The 17,068-nt window shown below is 46.9% G+C and overlaps 1 protein-coding gene across 1 annotated transcript in view; it reads right to left on the reverse strand.

Moving 5' to 3' along the window:
- Window positions 1-716: 716 nt before the first annotated feature.
- The window catches only part of LOC110507406 (mitogen-activated protein kinase kinase kinase 10), a 36,503-nt gene continuing 20,151 nt past the window's right edge, over window positions 717-17,068 (reverse strand). The window contains exons 2-11 of the mRNA XM_036965171.2: window positions 9,844-10,024; window positions 9,419-9,567; window positions 8,593-8,768; window positions 8,169-8,415; window positions 7,778-7,900; window positions 7,395-7,533; window positions 7,109-7,221; window positions 6,675-6,940; window positions 5,854-6,382; window positions 717-3,184 (exon numbers count right to left, since the gene is read on the reverse strand). Of these exons, the coding sequence (XP_036821066.1) occupies window positions 2,772-3,184; window positions 5,854-6,382; window positions 6,675-6,940; window positions 7,109-7,221; window positions 7,395-7,533; window positions 7,778-7,900; window positions 8,169-8,415; window positions 8,593-8,768; window positions 9,419-9,567; window positions 9,844-10,024 (2,336 nt within the window). The 3' untranslated portion in view covers window positions 717-2,771. The remainder of the gene's footprint in view (window positions 3,185-5,853; window positions 6,383-6,674; window positions 6,941-7,108; window positions 7,222-7,394; window positions 7,534-7,777; window positions 7,901-8,168; window positions 8,416-8,592; window positions 8,769-9,418; window positions 9,568-9,843; window positions 10,025-17,068) is intronic.

Below are 17,068 nucleotides of genomic sequence, written 5' to 3' on the forward strand. Positions count from 1 at the left end.
AAAAAAAAAAATCCTGTTGGACTATTTAGTAAAGGTGGTCTCATGCTCAAGTGGGAGCAATCCCTTAATACTCATAACAAAAGACCGAGGATAATGTCAGAGCGTACAACTCCACAGAAGGAAACCTGAAAGATACCTGTGAACAACTAAATGACAATCAAAATGCACAACCAGCTACCATGCTTGTCCTAGTAAGTATATTTGGCTCAAAGTGACTTGATCGGCTTTGATGACATCTAGAGGACGATCACTGTTATTGCAGCCAGGCATTTCTCCTGCTCACAGGGATACAATATAATGTGTGTTATTTGAAAAAATAAGCCATGGAAAGGTTCAGCTATTACAAGCATTAGCGCACACGGTAGAATATAACGGAATGTAACGACAGTCAACGTTACGGATATAACTCCACAGAGCGAGTGACAGGAAGAGCAGAGACACAGCAAGCGCCTCTCTTCCTTCTTTATTACGTAATTCATTCAATCATTCCTCACCGCAGCCTCAACAGTCAACAACACATCACTCTTTCGTCATGTATCCCAGAACGTCACGGATTGAGACAGGTCGAAGACAACCTCCCATCCATACTCTACAATACATGAACGTCAGCCTGTAGTTTGCTTGGTTTTCCTTGGTTGGTCTGTGTTATATTAATAAATATATATATATATATATATTCCGGGACAGAGAATCATAATGACAATAATGAATCATTATTTCAATTATAACAATCATTTTAATAAATACTCTGAGCGTTCTTAACCACACAAGGAGAATAAGGATGAGTTTTGCTTGACATCATCCCATACAAATACATCCCATACAAATAATAACACTAAATACACACACACACACACGCACACACACACACACACTCCCATATACACATAGCCAAGTAAATACTTGTATGTAGCCTTGACTAGCTGTGCCATTAAAAAGTGGTATTCTTCATCGTCTTTCAGCAACCAGACAGTACGGGATCACTCATGGGCCTGCGAGAGAATCCAGAGTTCTCTCGATTCGCTGTCCACATCCCAAGCACCTTGTGTCAAGTCCTTCACAGTCTGTACTCTTGTGACACGGACATGTCAATATCATGGCTCTTTAACCAAAGATTGGGACCTTTTTTCCCTTCAGTGATGCTGTATCACTATCCAGTAGGTGAGGAAAAGGAAGTCAGGGGTACGGAATGTGGGAATTCGTTTTTTGTTGTTGTAGAAAACAGGTAGTATTCATTAACCATTTATTGCAAGTGGATTAACCCTCATTTCCCATGGTCCTCCTCTGCTCTCAGAGGACTTTTGTTAAAAATGAACTGTCCATATAACCGAGTGTATAAGGGGCTCTTTACAGAGCAGTGATGAAGGTGAGAGAGAGGACGTTTGCTGAGAAACTCCAGCTTATGAGTTTCACACTTTCCCTAAATTCCCTGGTTTTCCAGAAATAGTGGTTCAACAATTCCCGTATTTCCTGCTTCTTCCAGGAATCTTTCAACCAGGATTTCTGGTAAACCAGGGGATTTTGGGGAAGAAATATTGGACATTTTGCAACCCTATGAGGACATAAGGTAAAGAATGAGGGAGAAAAGCATCCTGTTTCGGCTCCCTCACAACAGATTTGCTAGTTCTACAGTACATCCTTCACACAAAATAACATGCGGTACCAAAACACAAGCACACATGGGTGCGCACGTGCGCACCCACACAGACACAGTGTACACCCACACAGACACACAATTCGTCAAACCAATAGAAAATGCTGTGCTAAACAGGTTATGGCTGGAATGGTTCAAGCATTGAGAAAAATAAAATGAATTTGCTGTACAGAGCTGAGGAAATAAAGTCCTGTCAATTGTGCTGTGGAGCTTAAAATGGCTTCCCTGTTCCTTTTGCAGTCTTTGGGAGAGGGGGAGGACAGAGACCATCCCTATACAGGAAGATGCTATGTGGAGGTGAGGGAGGTGGAAATGAGTTCTATAGAAGGTGATGCACAATAAGAGGGCAACTTACGCACTGATTTGGAAGTCCCTCAGGATTTGAGCGTCTACCTACCATGACTACATGTAAATATGAAGGAGGGGCAGCAGGGCCCACATGATGGGACACCCAGAGGTGCTCTCATAACAAATCAGGGCACCCCCACAAAACAACTATTAACATGGACACTTCAAGGGCACTCCCAAGAGAATAATTCCAACCCTGTTGAGATGTGAATGTGTCTACGGCTGGCAAAGCTTCAGCCCAAGTCTTTGGGGAAGGAGCGAGCAGAGACAGACACGACACCTGTGTAGAGAGAGGCAGAGAGTCAATGGGGTGGTTTAGCAGAACGAGTCCTACTGCAGCACATGTCAATCGGGATGAGCACTTGGAAGTGTCTGTCTGGAAGTGGAATGGCTTACACGTTCCTTCCTTTTAGAGGACAGGTAATATGCGGAAGGTTAGCAGGGCACACTGGTCACTAGGGCACTAAAGGTTTGGACTCTAGGGGTTGCGGAGTGGTCCCTTAGAGGAATGTTGTCCAACACTGGGCGGCTTTGGAAGGGACACTAAGACGTGTGCTGTCCCGGGTGCTGGGCACTATGAGACTAGGGGGCACAAGGCTTAGGAGTGACCACCAGGAGAGAGGTACAGCCCGCACAAGTGGGCTTCAGAGTGGACACTAGTAGAAGTACTGTTCGCAAAGAGATTGGGTACCAGGAATAAAGTGTGCACACTAGGAGTCTTTGAAGTGTGCACTAGGAGCAGTGTTGCCCATATAGAGTAATGTGTGACTTAGCCGTAGTTCTGTCCACAGAGCTGTGCAGCCTGGTGCTGTTCACACAGGGGCACGGTGCCGTCCAGATCCTGTCCATCCACGTCCATGTCCATGAGGTTGGGCCTGGCAGCGCCGGTGCTGGCACTGCTGTCCCCAGAGCCCAGGGGACTGTCACAGCTGCTGCCCGGGGACGAGCTCAGGGTTCTGGACAGGGAACCCAGCTTCCATGGGTCCGGTCGCACCCTGGCTGGTGTGGGCCGAGGCCGGGGGGCGAACTCCAAGGTCTTGGGCCTCTCCAAGGGACTGATGATGGTCAGGGGCTCCAGGACCGGGACAGGGACAGGCGGAGCAGGGGCCTTGCGGCGGAGGACCCTTGGGAAGAGGCTGGAAGGGTCAGGGAGACGGGGGATATCTAGGGTCTCCCTGTAACCTGAGAGAAGAGAGAGAAATACAGTGACCAGAGGGAGAGCAGAGGGAGAGAATAGATGGATGGGAGAACAACATGAACACTTTGTTGACATGGATGGGCCATGCCAGAGCCATGTGTTTTTTTAAGTTCGGGTGTAACTGAAATATACTCTGAGTGTACAATCCACTCAGGTTGGCTGGATGTCCTTTGGGAGGGTGGACCATTCTTGATACACACAGGAAACGGTTGAGTGTGAAAACCCCCGCAGCGTTGCAGTTCTTGACACACTCAAACTGGTGCACCTGGCACCTACTACCATACCTTGTTCAAAGGCACTTCAATCTTTTGTCTTGCCCATTCACTCTCTGAATGGCACACATACACAATCCATGTCTCAATTGTCTCAATCCTTCTTTAACCTGTCTCCTTCCCTTCATCGACACAAAGTTGAAGGGGATTTAAATAGTTACATCAATAAGGGATCATAGCATTCACCTGGATTCACCTGGATTCACCTGGATTCACCTGGATTCACCTGGATTCACCTGGATTCACCTGGATTCACCTGGGCTCCCGGATTAGCTGCATTGACCACGCCACCCATTTTTTCACTGACGATACTCCCTGTTTATTATCTATGCATAGTCACTTTACCTCTACCTACAGTTGAAGTCAGAAGTTTACATACACTTAGGTTGGAGTCATTAAATCTCGTTTTTCAACCAATACACACATTTCTTGTTAACAAACTAGAGTTTTGGAAAGTCGGTTAGGACATCTACTTTGTGCATGACACAAGTCATTTTTCCAACAATTATTTACAGACAGATTATTTCACTTATAATTCACTGTATCACAATTCCAGTGGGTCAGAAGTTTACATACACTAAGTTGACTGTGCCTTAAAACAGCTTGGAAAATTCCAGAAAATGATGTCATGGCTTTAGAAGCTTCTGATAGGCTAATTAACATAATTTGAGTCAATTAGAGGTGTACCTGTGGATGTATTTCAAGGCCTACTTTCAAACTCAGTGCCTCTTTGCTTGACATCATGGGAAAATCAAAAGAAATCAGGCAAGACCTCAGAAAAAACATTGTAGACCTCCACAACTCTGATTCAGCCTTGGGAGCAATTTCCAAACACCTGAAGGTACCACGTTCATCTGTACAAACAATAGTACGCAAGTATAAACACCATGGGACCACGCAGCTGTCATACCACTCAGGAAGGAGACACGTTCTGTCTCCTAGAGATGAACGTATTTTGGTGCAAAAAGTGCAAATCAATCCCAGAACAACAGCAAAGGACCTTTTGAAAATGCTGGAGGAAACTGGTACAAAAGTATCTATATCCACAGTAAAATGAGTCCTATATCGATATAACCTGAAAGGCCGCTCAGCAAGAAGAAGCCACTGCTCCAAAACCGCCATAAAAAAAGCCAGACTGCGGTTTGCACATGGGGACAAAGATCGTACTTTTTGGAGAAATGACCTCTGGTCTGATGAAACAAAAATAGAACTGTTTGGCCATAATGACCATTGTTATGTTTAGAGGAAAAAGGGGGGAGGCTTGCAAGCCGAAGAACACCATGCCAACCGTGAAGTTCGGGGGTGGCAGCATCATGTTGTGGGGGTGCTTTGCTGCAGGAGGGACTGGTGCACTTCACAAAATAGATGGCATCACGAGGAAAGAAAATTATGTAGATATATTGAAGCAACATCTCATCAGTCAGGAAGTGGAAGCTTGGTCGCAAACAATGACTCCAAGCATACTTCCAAAGTTGTGGCAAAATGGCCTAAGGACAACAACAAAGTCAAGGTATCACAAAGCTCTGACCTCAATCCTATAAAAAAATTGTGGGCAGAACTGAAAAAGCATGTGTGAGCAAGGAGGCCTACAAACCTGACTCAGGTACACCAGCTCTGTCAGGAAGAATGGGCCAAAATTCACCCAACTTATTGTGGGAAGCATGTGGAAGGCTACCCAAAATGTTTGACCCAAGTTAAACAATTTAAAGGCAATGGTACCAAAAACTAATTGAGTGTATGTAAACTTCTGACCCACTGGGAATGTGATGAAAGAAATTAAAAGCTGAAATAAATAATTCTCTCTACTATTATTCTGACATTTCACATTCTTAAAATAAAGTGGTGATCCTTACTGACCTAAGACAGGGAATTCTTACTAGGATTAAATGTCAGGAATTGTGAAAAACTGAGTTTAAATGTATTTGGCTAAGGTGTATGTAAACTTCCGACTTCAACTGTATATGTACTGTACATATTACCTCAAGTATCTCAACTAACCTGTGCCCCCGCACATTGACTCTGTACCGGTACCCCCTGTATAATTCCTCGCTACTGTTATTTTATTGTTTCTCCTTAATTATTTGTTTATTTTCTTTTTTCTTTTTCTTTCTTTCTTTATTTTTTACTTCAGTTTATTTTAGTAAATACTTTCTTAACACTTCTTTTTCTGAACTCATTAGTTGGTTAAGGGCTTTTCACTGTAAGGTCTACACTTGTTGTATTCGGCACATGTGACAAATACAATATGATTTGATTTGATTCACCCGGTCAGTCTGTGTCATGGAAAGAGCAGATGTCCTTAATGTTTTGTACACAGTGTATTGCTTCCTGTCCTTCAATCAAAAGCTCATAGTGACATCATGCTTTCCCAACATACTCACCTGCATGTAGGGGGAGGATGCGGGGCCCTGGTGGAGGCGGCATGGGCATGCTGCCGTCCGAGGGGGTCCTGCGGTGCCCTAGGGTTTGGGCGCGGGGGCGTATCGCCCCATCAGAGGGGGTGCGTCTGTGCCCCCTGTTCATGGTTGCAGACACGTGGGTGGGTGTGAGGGACTGGTTGGGCTCCCTCTTGAAGCTCTCTGCCCTCAGATCCAGGAGGGGGTTAAGGGCGGGGACAGGGGTCGCCATGGGGAGGGAGGCGCCCACTCCGGGGGTCAACGCCAAGTCCTCAAGGTCCGAGGGAAGGAGGGATTTGGTGGAGTTGCAGTCTGAGAGGGAGGAGAGGGAGAGGAGGGTGACGGAGGGAGAGGGGTCCGTGCAGGGGAGAGTAGAGTCGCGGCGGCGGGACAGCGAGAGGGACAGGGCGCGGCTCGGGGGAGAGGTGCTGCGACGGAAGCGACCCGTTCGCTGGAAAATGCTGTCCTTTTTCTTGCGCTGCTCCTCTCTAAGGTCCTGCTCGTCCTGTTGGACCTAGACACACACACACATGGAGACTGGTCAGTTCTTCTACTGTACAATCTACGGTTGTATAATGTCAACTGACACACATACCAGACCTTGTCAACTCCCAGGTGTAGAGTATAAACCATTATTCCATGTATTAAGAGAGTCTCTACAGCAGGTGGCAGGATTGACTTGTTTTTTTGCCATGGTTTGGGTCATTTTGTCCATCTGGGTGTCACAGACCCTTTTCCTGCTACTCCCTTCCTGCTACTCCCTTCCTCCTTCCCTCCCTTCCTCCTTCCCTCCCTCCCTCCGTTACCTGTATTCTCCCCATCTGTAGCAGGTCCAGCCCCAGACCTACAGAGGCCAGTATTGAGGCACAGCCCAGTAGCAGCAGGTCGCTCTTCTTCCTCTGGCTGCAGCGCCGCAGAGAGTCCTGGTAACCCATCCCGCTCCCTAGCCCAGCAGGCCCCAGCCCGGGTCCCAGCCCGCCACACGGGGGGCCTCCCTCCTCCACAGACCCGTTACTGCTGGTCTCTGGGGGCATCAGAGACCCGGGCGACTCCTCCAACTCACAGTGCTCCTCTGTCAGAGAGAGAGCGAGGGAGAAAGAGAGAGAAAGAGAGATATAAGAAAGTGTGAGAAGGAGAACAAGGCGTTTCAATCAATCAAGAGTCTAACTGATTTTGTATCCATAGTATGTTTTACAATCTCTTTTCTGTTGCAGAAATAGTGATAAACACAGAGACTCACCCATTTCATTGAGGCTGGAGAAGCCGGCGGTCATCGGGGCGTGTTTTGGAGACTTGCCCAGATTCGGGGCACTAGAGGACCACACCTTGCATCCGTCGCCTAGCGACTTCAACCTGCAAGACGAAAGAAGATTGGGTCAATACTGTTTACTGATACCATACACCAAACACTCGCCAGAATAATGTTCAGAGATTATTCGAATATGCAAATGCAAAAATCATAAAGGTTAGCAGGAAAGTAGGAGAATGGGGCTAACAAGGGGCTGTTTTTGGACCATGACTGTTACCTGTCCTCTCCGCCCAGTCTCTCTCTCTGGAGGGTGGAGCTGGGGCCCCAGGTGCGTCCCTTCTTTTTGCTAGCTGCCAGGTCCTCCTTCTTACACACGGCACTGCGGCCCCATGTCTTATTGCCATCGCTGGGCGTCACTGAGGGCCACAGTGACACAGGTGTTGTCGTTATAACACAACAAATCAAATTCCTGATGTGCAGTGAGCGTAACAAAATGTAGTCACTTGCACACAAGATCCAGGGAGGGAATCCCCAATTTGGGATTATGTTGACACAATACCGTCCCTGACAATTGAATAATTTGTATTAACTTTTGGTGTGTCCTCTGTCCTCTAGTCCCCCTCAACCCCTGTCCCTGTCTCCCCCCACAGATCAACTCACGTCGTATGGCCCTGAGGCGGGGTATGACCCCTGGGCTGGCTGGAGGTGTGGTGCTCTCACTGCCCTGGGGCTTCCTCTTATCCACGCTCGGAGACGCCTGCACTGTGATCTTATGCTCGAAACCTGTGTGCATACAAAACAGGGAGGAATTAGAGTCAAAGTTCCAAAAATGCTTGGTTTTAACAGAAATCCTGGTTGGAAGATTCCCGGAATCATGAGGGAATAAGCAAAAAAAAGCTGGGAATCCTCCAACTGGTATTTCTTGAAAACCTGTGTATTTTGGAAAAGTTACCAGAATTTTACTATCCCAATAAGGATAGAAAGAAGAAATAATGATGCCCAATTCAAATAATAGGATAAATGTTTGGGTGCAATATCTGCCACCACCCACCAGAGGGCAGACTGATGCTGTTGCTGTCTCGGCCCAGTTTGAGTAGTCTGCTCTTTTTGAAGTGGCCCTTGCGCTTCTTGACCCTGGGCTTCTCCTGGTACATCTGGTGGATGATGATGTTGAGTTCACGCTCCACAATATCAATCTCTCTCTCAGCCAGCTCCTGCTCTCTCCTCTTCAGCTGCTCCTCCTGCTCCCTCTGCTCCTCGGCCGCACGAGCCAACGCCTCCTCCCAGGAACGCAACTCCTACAGGAGAGAAGAGGGAAAATGGGAGCATTTGGAACAAAAATGTAGATGTAATGTTACAGCAACATAACACCCTGTCGAAGATCATCACATTGCCAAGGCAACAGCACTTTGCAACCTGCACTTTTGAGGGGGATGTTGACAACATGCCCACGTGACCGTGTGGGCTCCTCTCACCTTCTCCTTGGCCCTGAGCTCGTCAAACATCTGCTGGATCTCCAGCCTCCAGTCCTCCTGCAGAGAGTGGAAGGACTCCAGGGGCATCTGAAACATGGCCGACTGTTCGATGGCCAGCAGTCGCATGAGGATATTAGTGAAGGACGGGCGACTGTGGGGGTTTGGGCTCCAGCACTCTGAGGATGGGGAGAGGAGGTTGAGTAAAAATAACTTTCATGTAAATTCCCAAACAACAAAGTGCAGCGGTTGTCTTTTAGTTGTGCACGTCTCCCCTCCACCTCCACCACTGAACAGACCGCAGTGCTCTGTAGCACCACTTGCCCTCAGATCCCAGATAGACAGACAGATAATACTTCAAGTCGTTGGAATGGGCAGAGGAAAAAGAAAGGAGAGAGGAGAGACAGGAGTAAACAGAGAGCAGACACAGTAGAGAGGGGTGACAAAGGAGAGATTAAAGGATGAACAGGGATAAGACGGAGGAGAGGGAGAGAGGGATGAAGAGAGAAAGAGCATTAGGGATGCATGGAAATAGTGGAAGAAGTGGAGCAAGAGACTATAAAATCACCAGTTTGCTGACTGGGAGGTGAACCTACTCTCACTCTGACCTCCAACAATAATAGACGTGAAACTGGGCTGACAGGAAGCCATCTTGGCTCTCATCAATAAGTGAAACTGGGCTGACAGGCGGCCATCTTGGTTCTAATCAATAAGTGAAACTGGGTTGACAGGCAATCATCTTTGCACGCGAACCTGGCCTGACAGGCAATCATCTTTGCTCTACTCCACAGGTGAAACTGGGCTGACAGGCAGCCATCTTGGTTCCTACCTGCCAGCAGGAGTGCGAAGGGCTCGGGACAGGTGGACGGAACGGGCAGGGTCAGTTTGTTCATGGCCACTCCGTACGCCACGGCCAGCGCATCTATCTCACGGTACGGAACCTCTCCTGTCAGCAGTTCCCATAGCAACACCCCGAAACTGAGGAGAGAGAGACAGGGGGGGGGGGGGGCACTTGTCACAGGCACTTGTCATGATTGTACAGGCTATTCATATATTAACTTAACACACCCTTTATGTTACCTACTATACATGGCGGATGTAAATTGCCTCTGAGGTTATGAATAGTGGAAGTATTGAAAGAACAAGGACACTAGCTACTGACTGTGGGTGTTGCATTTGTACCATGCTGTGTGTACTACATGTCCCACAGTAACAAACAAAAAACAGTACAGTTTACATGACAGAGTGTTGTACCTCCAGACGTCGCTGCTCTTGGAGAACAGGGAGAGTTTGATGACCTCGGGGGCCATCCAGGCATAGGTGCCTGCCGCGCTCATCTTGGTGGTCTGGTGCCACTCCCGTGCCAGGCCAAAATCTGTGATCTTCAGGGTCCTGCCACCCAGATCCTCCCTCTCAATGGGCTCCAGGATCAGGACTGAGGGGGAAGGGGGAAGGAGAGTGGGGGGGGGGAGAATAGGTGGAGAGAAGGGTGTGGGGAAAGAGCGACGGACAGAAGGGGGGGGGGGATAGGTGGAGAGAAGGGAGAGATAGTTTGAGTTTGTCATGCATACCACTAACTCTACTACTCTCCATCCTCCAACAGAGGCCCTTATCCAAAGCATAGCACACAGCGCACAGCGCACAGCACACAGCGCACAGCACACAGCACACAGCACACAGCACACACCCCACCATCACATACATCAATAGTAGGTGTGGTTATTGACAAAAGCAATTCAGGTTAAGTGTGTGATTCAAGGGCAGTGCAACCTGGGGATTATCAGCCAGTATATGACCCTAGTCATCTGGCCATATTCCTCTAATAGGCTATAGGCCACATCTGTCATCAACCTGTATTTTCCTCTGGTCTACACTCAACATGTAGCTCCATTGACAAAAGGTTTGGTCAGAGCAGTGTTCAGGTCTCTGCCTCACCGACATTATGCACTGTGCCCAGCACGTCCGTTCTGAGAATTTCCATACGATGTTGCAACCGTTTCAAAGTCTCTGGGTGACATAGGTGAGTTGGCTTTTCCTGTTGAACTCCCAGCATTGGCCTTTCTGCTCTCTCCTGTCCTCTCCTCTCCATGCACTTCCTCCTTCATTTCCGCATGAGGGCTGGCTATGGAAATATTTGGTGTACACAGTCCACAGTGCTGGGAGAGAGGAGGGGATTGTACTTGCTTATCTACAGGCGTATGCAAAGGGAGGCGGGGAGAGGCACAGCACACAGCTTCTTTGTTTAAGCACACGCACACTCTCACACACACACACAGACCTGGCTCACGTGAAACAGGTGTGCCTCTGAGACTCATTATATGCCGACAGGCAGCTAATGTCCAAGCACACGCAATCAAAAGGTAATGTCAAGCACAGTACATGTAGTATATGTTGAGTCTTCAATTGATCAAGATTTCACCATATCATGGGCTTTTCTTAATCTCCCGATGCCGACCACTATTCATCAAATAGCATTCGGACATTTCCTTTTAGGTCAATCAACAATGTGCTGGGTTCAATGGCATGATAACATACTGTATACGGTGCCTTCAAGAAAGTATTCATACCCCTTGACTTCCTCCACATGTTGTTGTGTTACCGCCTGTATTCAAAATGGATTAAATAGATGTTATTTCTCACCCAACTACACACAATATCCCATAATGGCAAAGTAAAAACATGTTTTAATAGACCTTTTTGCTAATTTATTGAAAATGAAATATAGAAATATCTCATTTACATAAGTATTCACACCCACAGCGATTACAGCTGTGAGTCTTTCTGGGTAAGTCTCGAAGAGCTTTCAGCACGTGGAGTACGTAACATTGGCCCATGTTCTTTTCAAAAACCTTCAAGCTCTGTCAAATTGGTTGTAGCTCATTGCTAGACAACCATTTTTAGGTCTTGCCATAGATTTTCGAGTAGATTTAAGTCAAAACTGTAACTCGGGAACATTTACTGTCTTCTTGGTAGCAACTCCAGTGTAGATTTGGCCTTGTGTTTTAAGTTATTGTCCTGCTGAAAGGGGAATTCATCTCCTAGTGGAAATCAGACTGAACCAAATTTTCCTCTAGGATTTTCCCTGTGCTTAGCTCCAGTCTGTTTCTTTTTTATCCTGAAAAGTCCTTAATGATTACAAGCATACCCATAACATGACGCAGCCAACACCATGCTTTAAAAATATGGAGAGTGGTACTCAGCAATGTGTTGTTTTGGATTTGCCCTAAACATTGTATTCAGGACAAAAAGTTAATTGATTTGCTACATTTTCTGCAGCATTACTTTAGTGCCTTGTTGCAAACAGGATGCATGTTTTGGAATTTTTTTTTTATTATGCACAGGCTTCCTTCTTTTCACTGTTAATTAGGTTAGTATTGTGGATAGTTTTCTCCTAACACAGCTATTAAACTCTGTAACTGTTTTAAAGTCACCATTCGGCTCATGGTGAAATCCCTGAGCGGTTTCCTTCCTCTCCGGCAACTGAGTTAGTAAGGATGCCTGTATCTTTGTGGTGACTGGGTGTATTGATACACCATCCAAAGTGTATTTAATAACTTAAACAATATTATTGTGCACAGAGTGAGCACATGCAACTTATTATGTGACTTGTTAAGCACATTTCTAATCCTGAACTTATATAAACTTGCCATAACAAAGGCGTTGAATACTTATTGACTTAAGACATATCAGCTTTTCATTTTTCATTAACTAGCTTCTAAAATCATAATTCCACTTTGACCCTTATGGGGTATGTGTGTATAGGCCAGGGACAAAAAAATATATATATTACAATTCAGACTGTAACACAACAAAATTTGGAAAGGTCAAAGGGTGTGAATACTTTCGGAAGGCACTGTACAGTATGTCACAAAAGGACTTGGGCAATAGTTGGTGGCTCATTTGGGAGAGCATTGCACTTTTGTAACATTGTAACACCAGGGTTGTGGGTTTGATTCCCACAGGGGACCAGTAGGGGAAAATGTACGAACTCACTACTTTTAAGTTGCAAGAGATAAGAGTCTTCTAAAATGGTAAATATCGCCTGTCTATTCGTCAACACGCACATTTGTGTTTGTGTGTGCATGCGTCTGTATGTTTCACATGTGTGTGTGTGTTTAGCTTCCACCCAAGTCTAATCTGAGGGACAGGGAATAGGGGACGGCTGATGACAATGATAATAAGCCATTGTCGGCCCCCAGCTCTCTTTTTCTATTTCAATACCACTGTCTCTCTCTCTGTGAGGGACAGCTGTCTCCCCAGGGCTGGCTGGGCTCTGTGTGTGTGTGTGTGTGTGTGTGTGTGTGTGTGTGTGTGTGTGTGTGCGTGCGTGCGTGTGTGTGTGTGTGCGTCGGTGAGTGCCTGTGAAAGATGGAGAAAGTAAAAGAGGCAGAGAGAGAGGGAGGCAGAGAGAGGCAGCGAGTGTGAGAGAGGCGTGAATGTTGTGCGTCTGTTTGCATGTGAAACTGAGGGTGTCTGTGTCCGTCAGAGTCCATGTGTGTGTTTGAGTTGACACTACTTTGATTTTGGTGTTCGACTACAGTATGTGCGCTGCACGTAGCGGTGTGTGAATATGTTGGAGCGTGCGAGTGTTTGTGTCTGTGTATCTCACTGAGCTTGGGAGCGAGAGAGGGAGAATGTGTACAGATATCTGTGATCAAAGCAGAGCCACCTGCTCTCCTCTAGCTCTCATGTTGTCACCATGTTTTCAGCCCCAGCGCAGCATTTCACAGTGTAACCACACTGATAACTTATACAAAATATTGAAATATTTACACATCTACTGTAGCTAAGCTTGAAAAACAACACATACATATTATTCACAAAGAGGTCAAGTATTCCCGTGTTGCATGGCATTAATGTTGACGTCAGTTACTGGCACTCAAACGAAGTGCCATCAACATCAACGAAGTGCCATCAACATCAACGAAGTGCCATCAACATCAACGAAGTGCCATCAACATCAACGAAGTGCCATCGAGTTTCCATTACTTTCCTCCGCCACAGCCCAGACATAACCACCCCCTCGTTCCTTCGATCCCTCCATCCCCCATCCCCAGCCACTGGACCCTGACCCTCAAAGGAGAGCAGAGGAATGTTGTGAGTCACTCTTTACACAGAGGACAGATAAAGACTAACCGTGGAGACTTAACCTCAGGGACTAGTCTTTAAAGAGGCAATCTGCAATTTCTACATCCATTTTGCGATTTGCCACATCCATCATTGTGATTATTTTTATCCATATCTCTGCCTATGATTTTGAGAGCGGTTACATTTCTCCAGCCCCATCCCTCAAATGTTTACCAAAACAGGGTGTCCACTTTGTTAAGGTTAGTCATGACAACAGGTTATGTTAAGTACAGGTGGCTGATACACATTGGAGGTGGAGGGGAGGGAGACAAGACTAAAACGCTTATTACTGTATATAAGGCAGCGATCATATACATTTAGATATGGGTAACTATTACTATTAAATGGGAAGTTCCTTGGTGTCCACATCACCAACAAACTATCATGGTCCAAACACACCAACACAGTCGTGAAGAGGGCACAACAACGCCTATTCTCCCGCAGGAGAGAGAAAAGATTTTGGCAGGGGTCATCAGATCCTCAGAAAGTTCTACAGCTGCACCATCACCGCCTGGTATGGCAACTGCTCGGCCTCCGAGTGCAAGACACTAACGAGGGTAGTGCGTACGGCCCAGTACATTACTGGGGCCAAGCTTCCTGCCATCCAGGACTTCTATACCAGACGGTGTCAGAGCCCTAAAAATTGCCCAAGACTCACTACCTCTCCCAAAGAGTGCAGTGTGTCAAGTCAGAACATCTGCTGTCTCAGCCACTGCCTGTCACCAAGGGAGTACGCCATGCTCTTCTCAATTTACATCAACAACATACACTAGATTACCAAAAATATGTGGAGACCGGCTCGTCGAACATCTCATTCCAAAATCATGGGAATTAGTATGGAGTTGGTTCCCCCTTGCTGCTTTAACAGCCTGCACTCTTCTGGGAATTCTTTCCAAGAGATGTTGTGACATTGCTGCGGGGACTTGCTTCCATTTAGCCACAAGAGCAATAATGAGGTCGGGCACTGATGTTGGGCGATTAGGCCTGGCTTGCAGTCGGCGTTCCAATTCATCCCAAAGGTGTTCAATGGGGTTGAGGTCAGGGCTCTGTGCAGGCCATCCAAGTTATTCCGATCTCGACAAACCATTTCTGTATGGACCTCGCTTTGTGCAAAGTTGGAAGCACATAATCTTCTAGACTGTCGTTGTATGCTGTAGGGTTAAGATTTCCCTTCACTGGAACTAAGGGGACTAGCCCGAACCATGAAAAACAGACCCAGACCATTATTCCTCCTCCACCAAACTTTACAGCTGGCACTATGCATTGGGGCAGAGAGCGTTCTCCTGGCATCCGCCAAACCCAGATTTGTCGATCGGACTGCCAGATGGAGAAGCGTGACTCGTCACTCCAGAGAACGCAACTTAGACTTGTGTGTGGCTGCTCGGCCATGGACATTCAATTTTTACTCACTACGCTCTTCAGCACTCGGTGGTCCCGTTCTGTGAGCTTGTGTGGCCTACCACTACGCGGCTGAGCCGTTGTTGCTCTTAGATGTTTCCAATGCACAATAACAGAACTTTGACCGGGGCAGCTCTAGCACGGTAGAAATTGGACAAACTGATTTGTTGGAAAGTTAGCATCCTGTGACGGTGCAGCATTGAAAGTCACTGAGCTCTGCTGTAAGGCCGTTCTACTGCCAATGTTCGTCTATGGAGCTTGTATGGCTGTGTGCTCAATTTTTATTCACCTGTCAGCAGCCGGTCTGGCTGGAATAGCCGAATCCACTAATTTGAAGGGGTGTACACATACTTTTGTGTAGTATAGTGTAGTTCAGGAAGGACTCAACATTAGGACCCCCACCCCCACTCCCCCACCCCGACTGGTGTGATTAATACCTCGGAGGGTTTATAGCTTCAGGTAGTCACATCAAAGAAGTACTTGGGAGTATGGCTAGCTGGTACACTGTCCTTCTCTCAGCACATATCCAAGCTGCAAGCTAAGGTGAAATCTAGACTTGGTTTCCTCTATCGTAATCTCTCCTCTTTCACCCCAGCTGCCACACTAACCCTGATTCAGATGACCATTCTACCCATGCTATATTACGGAGAAGTAATTTAGAGAGAAAGCTAGATGTTCTTTACCATTCGGCCATCAGATTTGCCACCAATGCTCCTCATAGGACACACTGCACTCTATACTCCTCTGTAAACTGCCTATCTCTGTATAACTGACACTAGACCCACTGGTTGTTGCTTATTTATAAAACCCTCTTAGGCATCACTCTCCCCTATCTGAGAGATCTACTGCAGCCCTCCTCCTCCACAGACAACCCTCATCCTCCCGTTCTGCCAGTCACATTCTGTTAAAGGTCCCCAAAGCCCACACATCCCTGGGTCGCTCCTCTTTTCAGTTCGCTGCAGCTCGCGACTGGAACGAGCTGCAAAAAACAATCGAACTGGACACTTTTATCTCCATCTCTACATTCGAGGACTCAATCATGGACACTCTTACTGACACTTGTGGCTGTTTAGCGTGATGTATTGTTGTCTCTACCTTCTTGCCCTTTGTGCTGTTGTCTGTGCCCAATAATGTTTGTACCATGTTTTGTGCTGCTGCCATGTTGTGTTGCTACCATGTTGTTGTTATGTTGTGTTGTTACCATGCTGTGTTGTCATGTGTTGCTGCCACGCTGTGTTGTTGTCTTAGGTCTCTCTTTACGTAGTGTTGTGGTGTCTCTCTTGTCGTGATGTGTGTTTTGTCCTATATTTTTATTTTAATCCCAGCCCCTGTCCCCACAGGATGCCTTTTTGCCTCTTGGTAGGCCTTCATTGTAACTAAGAATTTGTTCCTTGTGGACTTTCCTAGTTAAATACCGGTTTAATAAAAACAAAACAAATTAAAGTATTTCTCTTAGTTAATCTCTCCCGCTCCCTCTTTCCTTCCTCTCAGTCCCCCACCTCTCTCCCTCCGCCTCCCTCTCTCTCTCTACGCCTCTCACTCACCCCTTCTCATCACCCTCTCTCTGTTTCTGTCCACAGAGGAACAGGTGTAGCCTGCAGGGTGGAACAGCTGTTGCCTCCAACGAATCAAACCCCCCCCCCCCCCCCCCACCCTCCGCTACACAAAGACCCCTGCACCCCGGCATCCCTCCCAGCCCTCCACACACACAGACACCACTCTGATACCTGCTGGGTCCACTAGTCTAACAGGGCAGAGCACTATCCATCGCCGTCCTGCAGATTAAACAGCCCCTGCGATGAAGCTGCTCAGGCAGCGTGGCATGTTTCGACTGTCCTCCTCCTCCTCCTCACTAGGGACAGGACCTTATGACTGGAGTGTGTTCTGCCTGCAATTGTCCACCTCAGTTGAATTTCCAGGCTGAAAAACATTCTTCAAGAAATAGGTTGCAAGA

This window comes from Oncorhynchus mykiss, chromosome 27, assembly GCF_057628025.1.
Source record: "Oncorhynchus mykiss isolate SJ-2025 chromosome 27, ASM5762802v1, whole genome shotgun sequence".
Taxonomy (NCBI): domain Eukaryota; kingdom Metazoa; phylum Chordata; class Actinopteri; order Salmoniformes; family Salmonidae; genus Oncorhynchus; species Oncorhynchus mykiss.